This window comes from Strigops habroptila, chromosome W (genome assembly GCF_004027225.2).
Source record: "Strigops habroptila isolate Jane chromosome W, bStrHab1.2.pri, whole genome shotgun sequence".
Lineage (NCBI taxonomy): Eukaryota > Metazoa > Chordata > Aves > Psittaciformes > Psittacidae > Strigops > Strigops habroptila.
In genome coordinates, this window is record NC_044301.2 from 5,752,660 (window position 1) to 5,766,355 (window position 13,696).

The window sequence follows — 13,696 nt, forward strand, 5'->3', positions numbered from 1 at the left end:
GTCTGGTAGTTTGACTCCATTGTCATAATCTAAACAAAAAATACTGGCTGTTTCAGGCTGATTAGACTGAAGGTCTTTCACCAAGGTTCTGCAGGCATTGCAGTTTCACTCCTCTAAGCAGATCCACTGAGCCCAGAGGAACTGGGTCTCCTCCCAGATTTACTGATGGAGAGAGGCTCATGGCATCATATTTTTGCAAGAGGATGTTCCAAGAGGACATATCTGCAATCTTAAGAATATTCATTAGAAAAGTTAATAGTGGTCTTGCTCAGAATAAAACTTCTGGATAGGAAAAATTTCAATTACTGCTGGTGGAGTGGAGACAGTTTTTCTTAACTCTTTGCTGATGCACTAACCCTCCTGGCAAGTCACAGCAACAGAGAAAGGCTTTTAATCTTTAAAAGGAATTTAAGAGTTGCTAAAAGTTCGAAGTGCATGTGCACGGTGTTACAGCCAGAATTATGTAAAATTCTAAGGTGGACTTGTTCTTATAGCATTTTGATTATTAGGATACTGATGATATTATTAGGGTACGTGAGAATACTGGTTTTTGGTGTATTTTTGGGTTTGTTGTTGTGGGTTTTTTTTGTTGTGGGTTTTTTTTTTTGTTGTTTTTTTTTTTTTTTTGTTCCAACTCCAGCAATATCTTTCATAAACTGTCCATTAGGATTACTGCTATGCCTTGATTCAAGTTTTGTAGTCAACTATATAGAAGGCAGGTTGTCTACAACCATAGTGATGTACTATACTGTAACAGTTGAGGTAAAAAAAAAAAACAACAAACAAAAAAAAAAAAAACCCCCCCCAAAAAAAAAAACAAACCAAAAAACAAACAAAAAACCCCCCAAAAAACACACACCACCAAAAAAACCCCAACGAACCACCTGAAAACATCTAATTCAGAGTCAGATCCAAGAAAAAAAAAACAACAAAACAAAACAGTTCTAGCATGACCATCTCATGCTAGAAGACTGTTTTTGAAATTTTCCTAAAGCAGATCAGGGAGTCTGCTGTTGGCCTGGGGAGTTCATTCACTGCTCACATTAGACTGTCTCCATGTGCTGATAACAGAGGTGGTCTTCATAGGATGCATCTTGTTTTCCAAGGATGCACTCCTCTTGCAGGAGGTTTGTTTCAGGGTAACTTATTTTCCAATTTGATAACTGAGCTCCTTTTTGTCACTTTTCTTTGGTATCCATTTGGATTGGCTAGAGAACACAACTGTTGTTCTTTGTGTAGCTCTGCATGTATGTGCACACACACATGAGCTCCAAGGATGACCTGGTTCTTAACCCTCTTCTCAGCTATGACTTGCTGTTGCAATCCATGTTTTTAAAGTTTCTGGTCTTGCAAAACAGGTGTCATGTTTTCTCTTTGTCCCCTCCTTGTTTTCCTCTTCTTTTGTGCCCCCCCCCCCCCGCGGAGTGGTGGTGAATGACATTTAATGAGTATGGGAGAAGGAACAGACTTTGCCAAAGAAGAATGTCTTTGAGCCAGGGCCCTGGTGTGAGGTTCTCTGCTGCAAACTTAACTCCATCTCTCTAAAACTTTGCTTCTAATCCTCTGCTCTTGCAGACAAAAATATGACACTGATTTCTCATTCTCAAAAGCTCATCCAGCCTAGCTAGCTTGAGGGTTCTGGTAGGAGCTTGGCCAGCAATCACATCTTTGGCTACAGTACAGGCATATCTGCTGACCACTAAGCCATCTACTTGGAAGAGAGCATGTAAGCTTTGCTTATTTGCCTTTCCCTCACTTAATTACAGAGTTCTCCAGAGTTTTCCTCTCTGTTAGGTCATTTAAAAGATTTAATGTAGTAAACAAGCAAAAATACGCAGCTCAGAAGGCCAAATTCCAATTTGATTTATTTTATATTCCATAGACTTTCATTGGTGACAATGATTTTGTACAGGTTATAATTGCAAGAGAATGTGACCCAGAGACAGGCTTCGTGCTCCTCTTCAGCAAACACTGTATCCCATCTGTTTGTCACTATTAGAACATTTCTTCATTGGCAGATGAAAAACAAAATGTACAAAAGGATCTAGTAAACTATTCCATACTACCCTCAGTACAACCGAATACATAGTCATTATTCTGATAATGATGTAGCCTCTTATTCTGGCCAACTGTCAAGTCTTCAATGCAATACATTTAGTGACTAAATGGTGTACTAGTGGCATGCGAAATGTTGAAGTCTTCAGAACAGGAAACAAATGATTGCATGCCTTTACATTCTATTTAGAAATTAGTTGTGGAGATTAATGGCACTGACTCAGTGCATCTTCATGCAGTGAATCACTTTATTGCCTATTGCTCTAACTTTTATACCATTCTAGGAAAGCTATCTTTAGCCTATTGCTCTAACTCCTATGCCAAACTATTTTATCACATCATGTTTAGTTCCTGGTTTACAGTTTTGTTTTTTTCAGCATTCTTCATCTTTTCACAAACAGTCCCAGAATAGCCAGTTCCTTATCTTTCTGTTCTCCTACTCCTGTCCAGCTGGGTTGCTCTGCTTAATCACACAGTGTACTTTGCTGCTTCTTTAACTCTTTCTTCTCCAGCCAAGCAGCTACCTCTCTCTGGCAATAATGAAATAGTTTCCATCCTTTCCTACATCTCCCCCTTCTTTATTTATCTGCGAAAGGGCAAGGTTCGCATATAACTGTGTGACCATAACCTGATTCATACTTCGTTTGATTGATTGTTGAACACAAGAAAAAAGACAAGGAAGACATAAGGCAATCATTAATACAGCAATTAGAGCTACTAAAATAAACCACATTGTGGACTGGTTAGTCACATTGGCAAGTGTGAGCCAAATGTTGGTGTCAGGCAACACAGGTGGTTTATAGGAGCATCCTCCTTAACCACAAGTGAAGATGATAAGAAGGCCGAATACAGTGCTCAGGAACCCATCGGGGCTGATTACCCGTGGAGACACAAGCATAGCCGTGACCCCATGTTTTATCTGGGTGGCCAATGCAGAGGCTGAAGCTGCTGCATGGTGTCCTGTGGTTCCTATATTCTGACATGCTTGAACCATATCTGCCAAGGTAGGGTTACGACTGCAAAGAGGCTGTAATACTCACAGTCGTCATTGGCATTATCATATGCTAATTGCTTTAGTAATAACTCTCGAGCCTCCTCATGCTCGACCTGTCGTAAAACATTTTGAAAGCGATCGACAAAGACAGGATACGGCTCCTTCGGACCCTGCAAAACCTTGGCAAAAGATTCACTGGAGGTGCATCCGGACTCAGGTATTTTCCAGACTGCTTTAAACACAGCCTCCTTAATCTGTAAATAAGCCTCCCTAGGATACCCAGCTTGTGTAATAGGAGCTGCATAATTACTCTCCCCAGCTAATTGCTCATAGGAAATAGCAAGTGCCCAATTAAGATTGTCTATCAAGGTCACCACACACTGCTCATGAAAGTCAGACATCCACATCATATACTGAATTGGGGTGAGCACCATATGAAGCAATGATTTCCAGTCATGAGCTGTAAATACATAAGATTCTGCTGTCGCTTCAAGAAGGGACATGGCAACTGTACTATGAATTCCTCCTTCCCGAACAGCTGTACGCAACTCTTTAACAGCCTCATAAGGCAACAGTTGCCATTCTGGGAGTCTAGTGTGGCCGATAGACAACCGGGCATGCCACCGCTACCCCCATGTCCCCCCGCTTAAGAGTTTCCCGCCTGCAGTCCTGTCATAGGTCCTCCAGACCCCACCCCTGCTTCCCTGTAAATGTCTGTAACTCAGCAGGGGGAGGAAACAAGTCTGGCTCCTTCTCCAGATCTATAAAACCAGGATCAAAGGGGTCTGTAGGGTCATCAGGGTCATCATTCAACTCAGCTGCTCCTGACAGAGGCACTTGCACCGTGAAGATCGTCGAGGGCGGCAGCGAGGACTGCGACAACAAAGGAGGCACAGACAGGAAGACAGCTGGTGATGAGGCTTCAGGAGAATTTACCCCCTTACGAGCGTTGGTAGCTTCCTCAGATGTGACGGCATCAGCGGCACGGTCTGCTTTAAGTTGTTTCAATGAGTCAATTACCAATATGCCACGTAGTCAATAATCTCGTGGCGGTGTTGTCGCCTTTAGTAGCAGCGTCCCACAGTACTTCCCCAGCTCGCAACCATGTTTCTACATGAAAAGCAGTTTGTGCATCCGCTGCTATGCCTTTGTTTTTAAGCCAGGCGAGTAACAAGCAGAGCGTGTTCTCGTTGTGATACCTCTTCTCTCCAGAATCTTTTTGAAAATGCAGACAATAGATTTTTCTTCCGACGACGTACTTGCCCCCGTCGTTATGCCCCAGCCTTTCACCTTCTGTAACGGTGATTGTTTAACCCAGGTTGCAGCTCTCTGGTCCCGCTGCTCCTGTCTCTCGATTGGCTGGGGTCTCTACCGGTCGCTCTAATTGCCGTGTTCGGGTCCCTGTTCAGGCACCATTTGTGGAGATTAACGGCACAAACTCAGTGCATCTTCATGCAGCGAATCACTTTATTGCCTATTGCTCTAACTTTTATACCATTCTAGCAAAGCTATCTTTAGCCTATTGCTCCCTTATGCCAAACTATTTTATCACATCATGTTTAGTTCCTGGTTTACAGTTTTTTTTTTCCAACATTCTTCGTCGTTTCACAAACAGTCCCAAAATAACCAGTTCCTTATCTTTCTGTTCCCCTGCTCCTGTCCAGGTAGGTTGCTCTGCTTAATCACACAATCTACTTTGCTGCTTCTTTAACTCTTTCTTCTCCAGCTAAGCAGCTACCTCTCTCTGGCAATAATGAAATAGTTTCCATCCTCTCCTACACTTAGTGGTTTGTGATAGAAAATTCCTACTTTGTAGCTCCTTTTAAGTGCTTTTTTTATGTCGGGGGGGGGGGGGATATAAATCTTTAAGGTCCATTCCAACCCAAACCATTCTATGATTCTCCGTATCTGTATGTTGTGCACCTGTTTTGTCCTCCAATCAAGTTGAGATGAAATGGGATCAAACTAGAGCATTTAAAAATGACTTGGCCCTATAAACTGGAGAAAAGTTTGGAAGAGGTTCTAAGCAGGCTGAAAGGAAGTTATTTACTATGAGCATTTAGAAGGCTCATAGGACTTGTATTACCTATTCAAACTTGAGATAGTTTTTTGCTGGTGAGCTGTTTTCTGATGACAATATATAGATGTCTCTTGTCCATTCAGAGGATCCAGAATCCCTTGTGACAAATACGTGCCAGAGATTTCAGCTAACTTTCAATTATTCTTGAAGATTAGGGATGTAGTTATTTCATAAACCAAGCTACCCATCTGCAGTTGCAAATTCTTATTTGCAGTATTGGAAGCTGTATTAAAGTCTGCCTAAAATCTAACTTCCAGCTTGAGTAACCATGCTTTGAAAATTGTTTCTAAATTCCTCATCTGTAGAGCTTTAGGAGGCTCTTTAAGGGGGATGGGAACCTGGATTTAGAGATGTGCACAGTACGTACTATGTCATGTATATAACACAAACAGTTGTTGTGGTGTGTACAGGGTTAGTTCTGCTCATGGAAAGGGTGTTCTGCAGGAGAAGGAACTCCTCAGTCTAAATGCAGGGATCATGCACCTTCCTACCTCCATGTGGTGACGTGCCTGCCAGTCTTTGTCAGGGAGACAGTGTAAGCCCCTCTACTCCACTGGCAAGCATATATGCTGGGTGTTCGCAACTCCTTGTTCACTCAAGGGAAAGGTGCAGCAGTGCTGTGGTTTAAGCCCAGCTGGTAACTCAGAACCATACAACTGTTTGCTCACCCCTCCTTAGTCAACCTGGTATGCCCTGGTTCCCCAGGGCTCACCATATTGATGCCAGCCTTAGCATGGATGCCCACTCAGCATAGCACACTGCAGCCCAGAACTCCTGGGCTCAAGCCTCCTGAGTAGCTGGGACTACAGGTGCATGCCACCACGCCTCCAAGGTCTGTCTATAACTGAAACCCCCAGTGTGGTGGTCTGTGTGTAGAAGTTAAAATACACCTGCTGCAATTACAGCAGCCAGTCAAGCCCTGTCAAGTGTCTTCAGTAGTGCTGTGCTCCAGCATGCTGTTGAAGCATGGCTCCATTCAATTACCAGTATGTTACTTTGGACGTGCCTTATGCCATTGACAAAAATAGCTAATAAATTTACCGCACATAAATTCTTCTGTGGTACTCCAAGAGGGGTTGCATGCCACTTGCTTCCTGTGCAATAGCTTTTCCACATAGGCAAGCCTGATTGCTGCCCTAAAAGATTTCAGTGCATCTAAAACAACTTTGCGGTCTTTGTGATCATAGAATCATAGAATGGTTTGGGTTGGAAAGGACCTTTAAGATCATCTAGTTCCAATCCCCCCCCTGCCATGGGCAGGGATGCCTCACACTAAACCACGTCACCCAAGACTCCATCCAACCTGGCCTTGAACACTTCCAGGGATGGAGCATTTACCACTTCCTTGGGCAACCTGTTCCAGTGTCTCACCACCCTCACTGTAAAGAACTTCTTCCTTATATCCAAGCTGAACTTCCCCTAAGTTTGAAATCATCAGCCCTTGTCCTGTTGCTACAGTCCCTGATGAAGAGTCCCTCTCTGGTATCCTTGTTAGGCCCCCTTCAGATATTGGAAGGCTGCTATGAGGTCTCCATGCAGCCTTCTCTTCTCCAGGCTGAACAGCCCCAACTTTCTCAGCCTGTCTTCATACGGGAGGTGCTCCAGCCCCCTTATCATCCTCGTGGCCTCCTCTGGACTTGCTCCAACAGCTCCATGTCCTTTTTATGTTGAGGACACCAGAACTGCACATGGTACTCCAATTGGGGTCTCACAAGAGCAGAGTAGAGGGGCAGGATCACCTCCTTCGACCTGCTGGTCATGCTCCTTTTGATGCAACCTGGTATGTGGTTGGCTTTCTGGGCTGCGAGTGCACACTGAAGCTGGCTCCTGTTCAGTTTCTCCTTGACCAGCACCCCCAAGTCCTTCTCTGCCCAACCTGTAGCTGTGCTTGGGATTGCCCTGACCCAGGTGATTACTGCAGCCTACTCTCTATTTGCTGTTGGATGTCCTGACAGCACCAGTTCTACAGAGCAGGTATTTGGATGGGGCTTTGTGCAACCTGGTCTAGTGGAAGGTATCTGCCTGTGGCAGGGGTCTGGAACTAGATGAGCTTTAAGGTCCCTTCCAACCCAAATAATTTTATGATGCTTGATATCAGTTATTATAATGTCACCTCCCTGTTATAAAAGACCCATGGTTCTGTGTATTTAGATTAGGTACTAGGAAGAAGTTCTTCCCTGCGAGGGGTGGTGAGGTGCTGGCACAGGTTGCTCAGAGAAGCTGTGGCTGCCCCATCCCTGGAAATGTTCAAGGCCAGGTTGGACGGGGCTTGGAGCAACCTGGTCTGGTGGAAGGTGTCCCTGCCTATGGTGGGGGATTGGAACTGGATGAGCTTTAAGGTCCCTTCCAACCCAAACCAGTCTGTGATTCTATGAAGGGAGGCAGGGTGGGCAGGGGCAACCTGCAAGTCCTTCAGCCGAAGCACCACTGGGGCCATGACACCACCAGGGCACAGAAGGTCCCTCGGCCACCTGACATGCCACAGGCAGAAAGAGATTCTTTATTGGCTGGGGGAAGATTAAGGCATTTCCCACCACTGGTCCTACAAGTCCTGCATTAGCCGCCCTTCTCCAGGAGCTGCAGACACAGCTGTGTGGGGGCTGCATCCCAAGCAGGCAGAACCCCCTGCGGCAGGGTGGCATAAGTGGGGCTGGTTTAGCTACAGCTATGAGGCATGATCACCAATGCAAACCCAGGCAGGGCGCCATCAAAATTCAGCAGTTGGTGACCATACCCCTGTGGCAGGGGGTTGGAACTAGGTGAGCTTTAAGGTTCCTTCCAGCCCCAACCAGTCTGTAGTTCTATGACTGTAGGCCGATCAAACCCCTTTGCAGAGGGGTGGCTCGATGTTCTACACTCAAGGCCCGGGACTGTGCTCTGAATAAATGCAGGGTGAGGGCACCCGTGCCCGGTGGCGGGACGAGGGATGCTGAGGCAGCCACTCTCCCCTAGTCCGCTGCGGCGGCGGAGGGAGCCGTCGGGGCCGCCTCTTGTGGCTCGCAGCCGGGCGTTTCCCGCGGGCGCGGCGAGCTGCCGGGCGGCCTGGCTGGCTACCCAGAGTGCAGCAGGCAGGCGGCGGTCGGCAGGCAGCTGCCGGTACTCTCCCGGCCCGCCGGTGCAGCGGGAGCCGGGCCCGGGCTGCAGCGCGGCCCAGAATGCGAGTGTGAGATGCTTCCCTGGGCCCAGGCGGTGGCGGTCCTCGCGTGGATGCGGCTTTGGAGCCGGCGCTTCGTCCTCCACAAACATTTCTATAGGACTTACTCACCCTGCTGAGGAGATCGGCCCGACCCGGCTGCCTGCTCCCCCGCGCCGCGGAGCGGCTCCCTTAGAGACTGCGGGCCGTGCCCGGGCGGGCATGGAGGCCTTCAGCGGCGCTTTGCCGCTCAGCCCCGCGCTGGTGGGCCGCCTCCGCCAGGAGTGCGAAAAGGTAAAGACCAAGGCGGCCGGGCCGGGCCGTGGGAGGAGGAACGCAGCCGGGGCCTGGGACGGGCGGGGAGCTGGGGGGGAGGGATGAAGCGGCTCCCCCCGGCTGGGGGTGGGGAGGAGGTCGGCAGCATTGGGGCGGCGTGCGGGCACGTGATGGCGCTGGCGTCACGGCTGGCGGATGAAGCGGGTCGTGGCCGTGGTCGGTCCCCGGCGGGCCGAGGCTGGGGAACCCGGAGCGAACCCCGGGAACGGAACGGGCCAGGCCGGTGTACACCCGCCAGCCCGCCCCATGACCGCCCCCACAGGGAGAAGGGGCGCCGAGAGGCCCCCGGCCCGGCCCGTTAGCTGTTGGCGGCGGTGCCGAAATGCCCTTTTACAACGACACATGCCTCTCTACTTTGAAAGGCACAGAGGCACCCATCTGCTGGCCTGACTCAGTCTCGAGGGAGGCGTGTTGCCTATCAGGGGCTCGGATCAGGGATGTTGCTGAGAGGCTGCCTGGTCTAGTAAGTCCTGCTGACTTATCTCCTTCTAGTGGTCCATGTGGGTGCTAGCAATATAGATAGCAATAGCCTAGAGAACATTAAGAAGGACTAGAGAGCCCTGGGAGAGGTGGTTAGGGGCTCTGGAGCTCAGATAGTTTTTTTCATCAATCCTCTAGGATAAAGGGGAGGACCTTGAAAAGGCCAGGCAGATTTGGCAGGTTAATAAATGGTTAGAATGGTGGTGCCATAGTCAGGGGTTTGGTTATTTAGACCATGGGACTCAATTTAGGAAGCCAGGTCTACTGGAGGCTGATGGGGCTGGTCTGACAAAGAAGGGGAAGAGCTGTTTTGGTAGGAGGCTTGCCAGGCTGGTCAAGGCAGCTTTAAATTAGATGTCTTGGAGGAGGGGGGCATCGATCCATCCCAACACTCCCAGTCAGATGCCAGCACCTGTAATAAATGCTTGGAGCAATGCACAGATATTTCAGCTGCTCCAGCCAATGAGTCAGCTTTATTTGGAGCTCAGCTTAGATGCCTCTATACAAATGCCCGTAGTATGGGGAATAAGAGGAATTAGAGATATGTGCACAGCTACAGTGATATTATATCATTGGCATCACAGAAACATGGTGGGATGGCTCTTATGATTGGAGTGTTGGAATAGAAGGTTACAGGCTGTTTAGAAAAGACAGACCAGGCAGATGGGGAAGGGGAGTAGCTGTTTATGTCACTGATAGGCTGGAGAGTTTGGAACTCTGTCTGCGGACAGGTGATGAGTCAACAGAGTTTGTGGGTCAGGGTCAAAGGGAGAACAGTGATGGGGGACATTACAGTGGGGATCTGTTACAGACTGCCTGATCAGGAGGACTCTGTGGACAAAGCGCTCTACAGACAGATAGGAGCAGCCTCAGGCTCGCAGGCCCTTGTCCTCATGGGGGACTTCAACCATCCTGATATCTCTTGGAGGGATGGTACTGCCCGGCACAAGCAATCCAGGAGGTTCCTCGATTGTGTGGAAGACAACTTCCTCTTTCAAGCAATAGAGGAACCGACAAGGAGAGGTGCCATGCTGGACCTCGTGCTCACCAACAGGGAGGGACTGGTTGGAAATGTAACGCTCCAGGGAAGCCTTGGCTGTAGCAATCACGAGATGGTTGAGTTTGAGATCCTCAGGACAGTGAGAAGGTCACACAGCAAGCTCACTGCCCTGGACTTCAAGAGAGCAGACTTTGGCCTCTTCAGGAACCTGCTTAGTAAGGTTCCATGGGATAAAGCCCTAGAGGGCAGGGGGGCCAAGACTGCTGGTTGATATTCAAGGATCACCTGCTACAAGCTCAGGAGTGTTGTGTCCCAACTAGAAGGAAGTGCAGCAGGAGGGCCAGGAGACCTCCATGGATGGATAAGGAGCTGCTGAGGAAACTTAGAGGGAAAAAAAGAAGCTCATAGAAGGTGGAAGCGAGGACAGGCACCCTGGGAAAAATACAGGGATATTGTCCAGGAAGCTAGGGACCAGGTCAGGAAAGCTAAGGCCCAGCTAGAATTAAATCTGGCAAGGGATGTGAAAGATAACAGGAAAGGCTTGTATAGGTATGTAGCAAACAAAAGACAGGCTAGCGATAACGTGGGCCCTCTCTGGAAGCAATCAGGAGAACTGGCTACCATGGATTTGGAGAAGGCTGAGGTTCTCAATGACTTCTTTGCCTCAGTCTTCACTGGCAAATGCTCTGACCACACCACCCAAGTCTTGGAAGGCAGATGCAGGGACTGTGAGAATGAAGACCTTAGGCCCACTGTAGGAGAGGATCAGGTCTGAGACCATCTTAAGAACCTGAACGTGCACAAGTCCATGGGACCTGATGAAATCCATCTGCGGGTCCTGAAGGAGCTGGCAAATGAAGTTGCTAAGCCACTGTCCATCATATTTGAAAAATCATGGCAGTCAGGTGAAGTTCTGGACGTCTGGAAAAAGGGAAATATAACCCCCATTTACAAGAAGGGGAAGGTGGAAGACCCGGGGAACTACAGACCAGTCAGCCTCACCTCTGTGCCTGGCAAAATCTTGGAACAGATTCTCCTGGAAAGCATGTTAAGGCACATGAAAAACAACGAGGTGGTTGGTGACAGCCAACATGGCTTCACTAAGGGGAAATCCTGCCTGACCAATTTGGTGGCCTTCTATGATGGAGTCACGGAACTGATGGACAGGGGCAGAGCAGTTGACGTCATCTACCTGGACTCGTGCAAAGCGTTCGACACTGTCCCGCACGACATCCTTGTCTCTAAATTGGAGAGACATCAATTTGATAGATGGACCACTCAGTGGATGAAAAACTGGCTCGATGGCCGCACGCAAAGAGTTGTGGTAAATGGCTCGATGTCCAGTTGGAAACCTGTAACGAGTGGTGTCCCTCAGGGATCGGTGTTGGGACCGGTCCTGTTCAACATCTTTGTCGGCAACATGGACAGTGGGATTGAGTGCGCCCTCAGCAAGTTTGCCGACAACACCAAGCTGTGTGGTTCGGTTGATACGCTGGAGGGAAGGGATGCCATCCAGAGGGACCTTGCCACGCTTGTGAGGTGGGCCGATGCCAACCTCATGAAGTTTAACCAAGCCAAGTGTAAGGTCCTACACCTGGGTCTGGGCAATCCCAGGCACAGCTACAGGTTGGGCAGAGAAGAGATTCAGAGCAGCCCTGCAGAGAAGGACTTGGGGGTGTTGGTTGATGAGAAGCTTAACATGAGCCAGCAGTGTGCGCTTGCAGCCCAGAAAGCCAACCGTATCCTGGGCTGCATCAAAAGCAGCGTGACCAGCAGGTCAAAGGAGGGGATCCTGCCCCTCTACTCTGCTCTCGTGAGACCTCACTTGGAGTACTGTGTGCAGTTCTGGTGTCCTCAACATAAGGACATGGAGCTGTTAGAGCAAGTCCAGGGGAGGGCCACGAGGGTGATCAGGGGGCTGGAGCACCTCCTGTATGAAGACAGGCTGAGAGAGTTGGGGCTGTTCAGCCTGGAGAAGAGAAGGCTGCGTGGAGACCTCATAGCAGCCTTCCAATATCTGAAGGGGGCCTACAAGGATGCTGGGGAGGGACTCTTCATCAGGGACTGTAGTGATAGGACAAGGGGGAATGGCTTCAAACTTAAACAGGGGAAGTTCAGGTTAGATATAAGGAAGAAGTTCTTTACAGTGAGGGTGGTGAGGCACTGGAATGGGTTGCCCAAGGGATTTGTGGATGCTCCATCCCTGGTGGTGTTCAAGGCCAGGTTGGACAGAGCCTTGGGCGGCATAGTTTAGTGTGTGGTGTCCCTGCCCATGGCAGGGGAGTTGGAATTAGATGATCTTAAGGTCCAACCCTAACATTTCTATGATTCTGTGCCAGGCGGGTGACCGGGAGGTGGCGGGGTCAGGGCTTGCCTTGTGCCTGCTGCCTGGGTGCTCGTCCTGACGTGCTGTGGAGATCATTACAGTCCATACACATGCAGCGTGCATGCCGGCATTCTCCCACATGCGTTTTTCACCCTCATTTCCCTTCTCCTTTTTTTCTCCAGCCACAGGGCCGGTCATGCACCTTTGTAAAACATGGGCCTGCGCGTAGGCCCTGTGCAAGGCCTGGCCAGTGCCGCTGAACTGGGTCATCTCCTGGGCTAACTTGAAGAGGAGGTGAATCAAAAATTCATGCCTTGTCTTAAAAACATTGATTACATTTGAAACAGTTTTGAAAGAGCCAAGCAGAAATGATTCCTGGGAGTTTGGAGGCTGGTTCCATGTGTGGCTGTAGTTCAAAACTCAAGATACCTTTTCCTGCAGATTACACTTGTGATCTGAGGCGAGTGCACCATGCTAATTTAGCAAGTGGGATTTTGGGCTTGTAGGTCCCAGCCTTGCAGCGAGCTCTCTGTGGGTGCAGGAGGAACTTGCGGGCATATTCAGTGCAGCACTGGCACAAGTACGTTTGCCCAGTCACCACACCTTTCAATTTTTCTGCTCATTTTAATCATAGGATTGAAATTTCTTAAAGCTGCTTCTAAGATGCACGTTAGAGCTCCTCATCTAGAACTGAAGACTTCACTGTGTATTGCTTTGTCACATGCTGGTTTAGTTAAGAGTAAGAAAACTGAGTAAGACATACATGATGTAAAAAAATGTGCCTTGCCTGGAATACAGTGTGCAGGAATGTGTCTACTTTTGAACAGCTCACTCTTGTCATTGCTGTGATCTACATAACCACTGACCCTTAATACGGATGACCAGTAAGAGGATCTGCTCTGTGTCGCACGTTCTGCACGGATAGTAACCTGTTATACCAATAATTGGTGATAGTAAGTCATCTGCTTGGGCTCCTTCAGTTAATTTTCAAGGTGGTAGAATCTGGTGAAGAATAGTTTCCCTGGTACATGTCATGGTTTAAGCCCAGCCCATAACTCAGAACCACACAGCCGCTTGCTCACTCCCCCCTTCTCCCCCCACTCCTGGTGGGATGGGGAGGAGAATCAAAAGAATGTAAATCCCACGGGTTGAGATAAGAACAGTCCAGTAACTAAGGTATAATACAAAACCACTACTACTTCCACCAATAATAATAATGATAAGGGAAATAACAAGTGGAGAGAATATGAAACTAAAAGGGGAAAAGGAAAACAATAAACACAAGTGATGCA

At 48.6% G+C, this 13,696-nt stretch overlaps 1 protein-coding gene across 1 annotated transcript in view; it reads left to right on the forward strand.

Moving 5' to 3' along the window:
- Positions 1 to 8,484: 8,484 nt before the first annotated feature.
- Positions 8,485 to 13,696, forward strand: part of LOC115619127 (unconventional prefoldin RPB5 interactor 1-like) — a 51,685-nt gene continuing 46,473 nt past the window's right edge. Inside the window, exon 1 of the mRNA XM_030511173.1 lies at positions 8,485 to 8,556. Within this exon, the coding sequence (XP_030367033.1) occupies positions 8,485 to 8,556 (72 nt within the window). The remainder of the gene's footprint in view (positions 8,557 to 13,696) is intronic.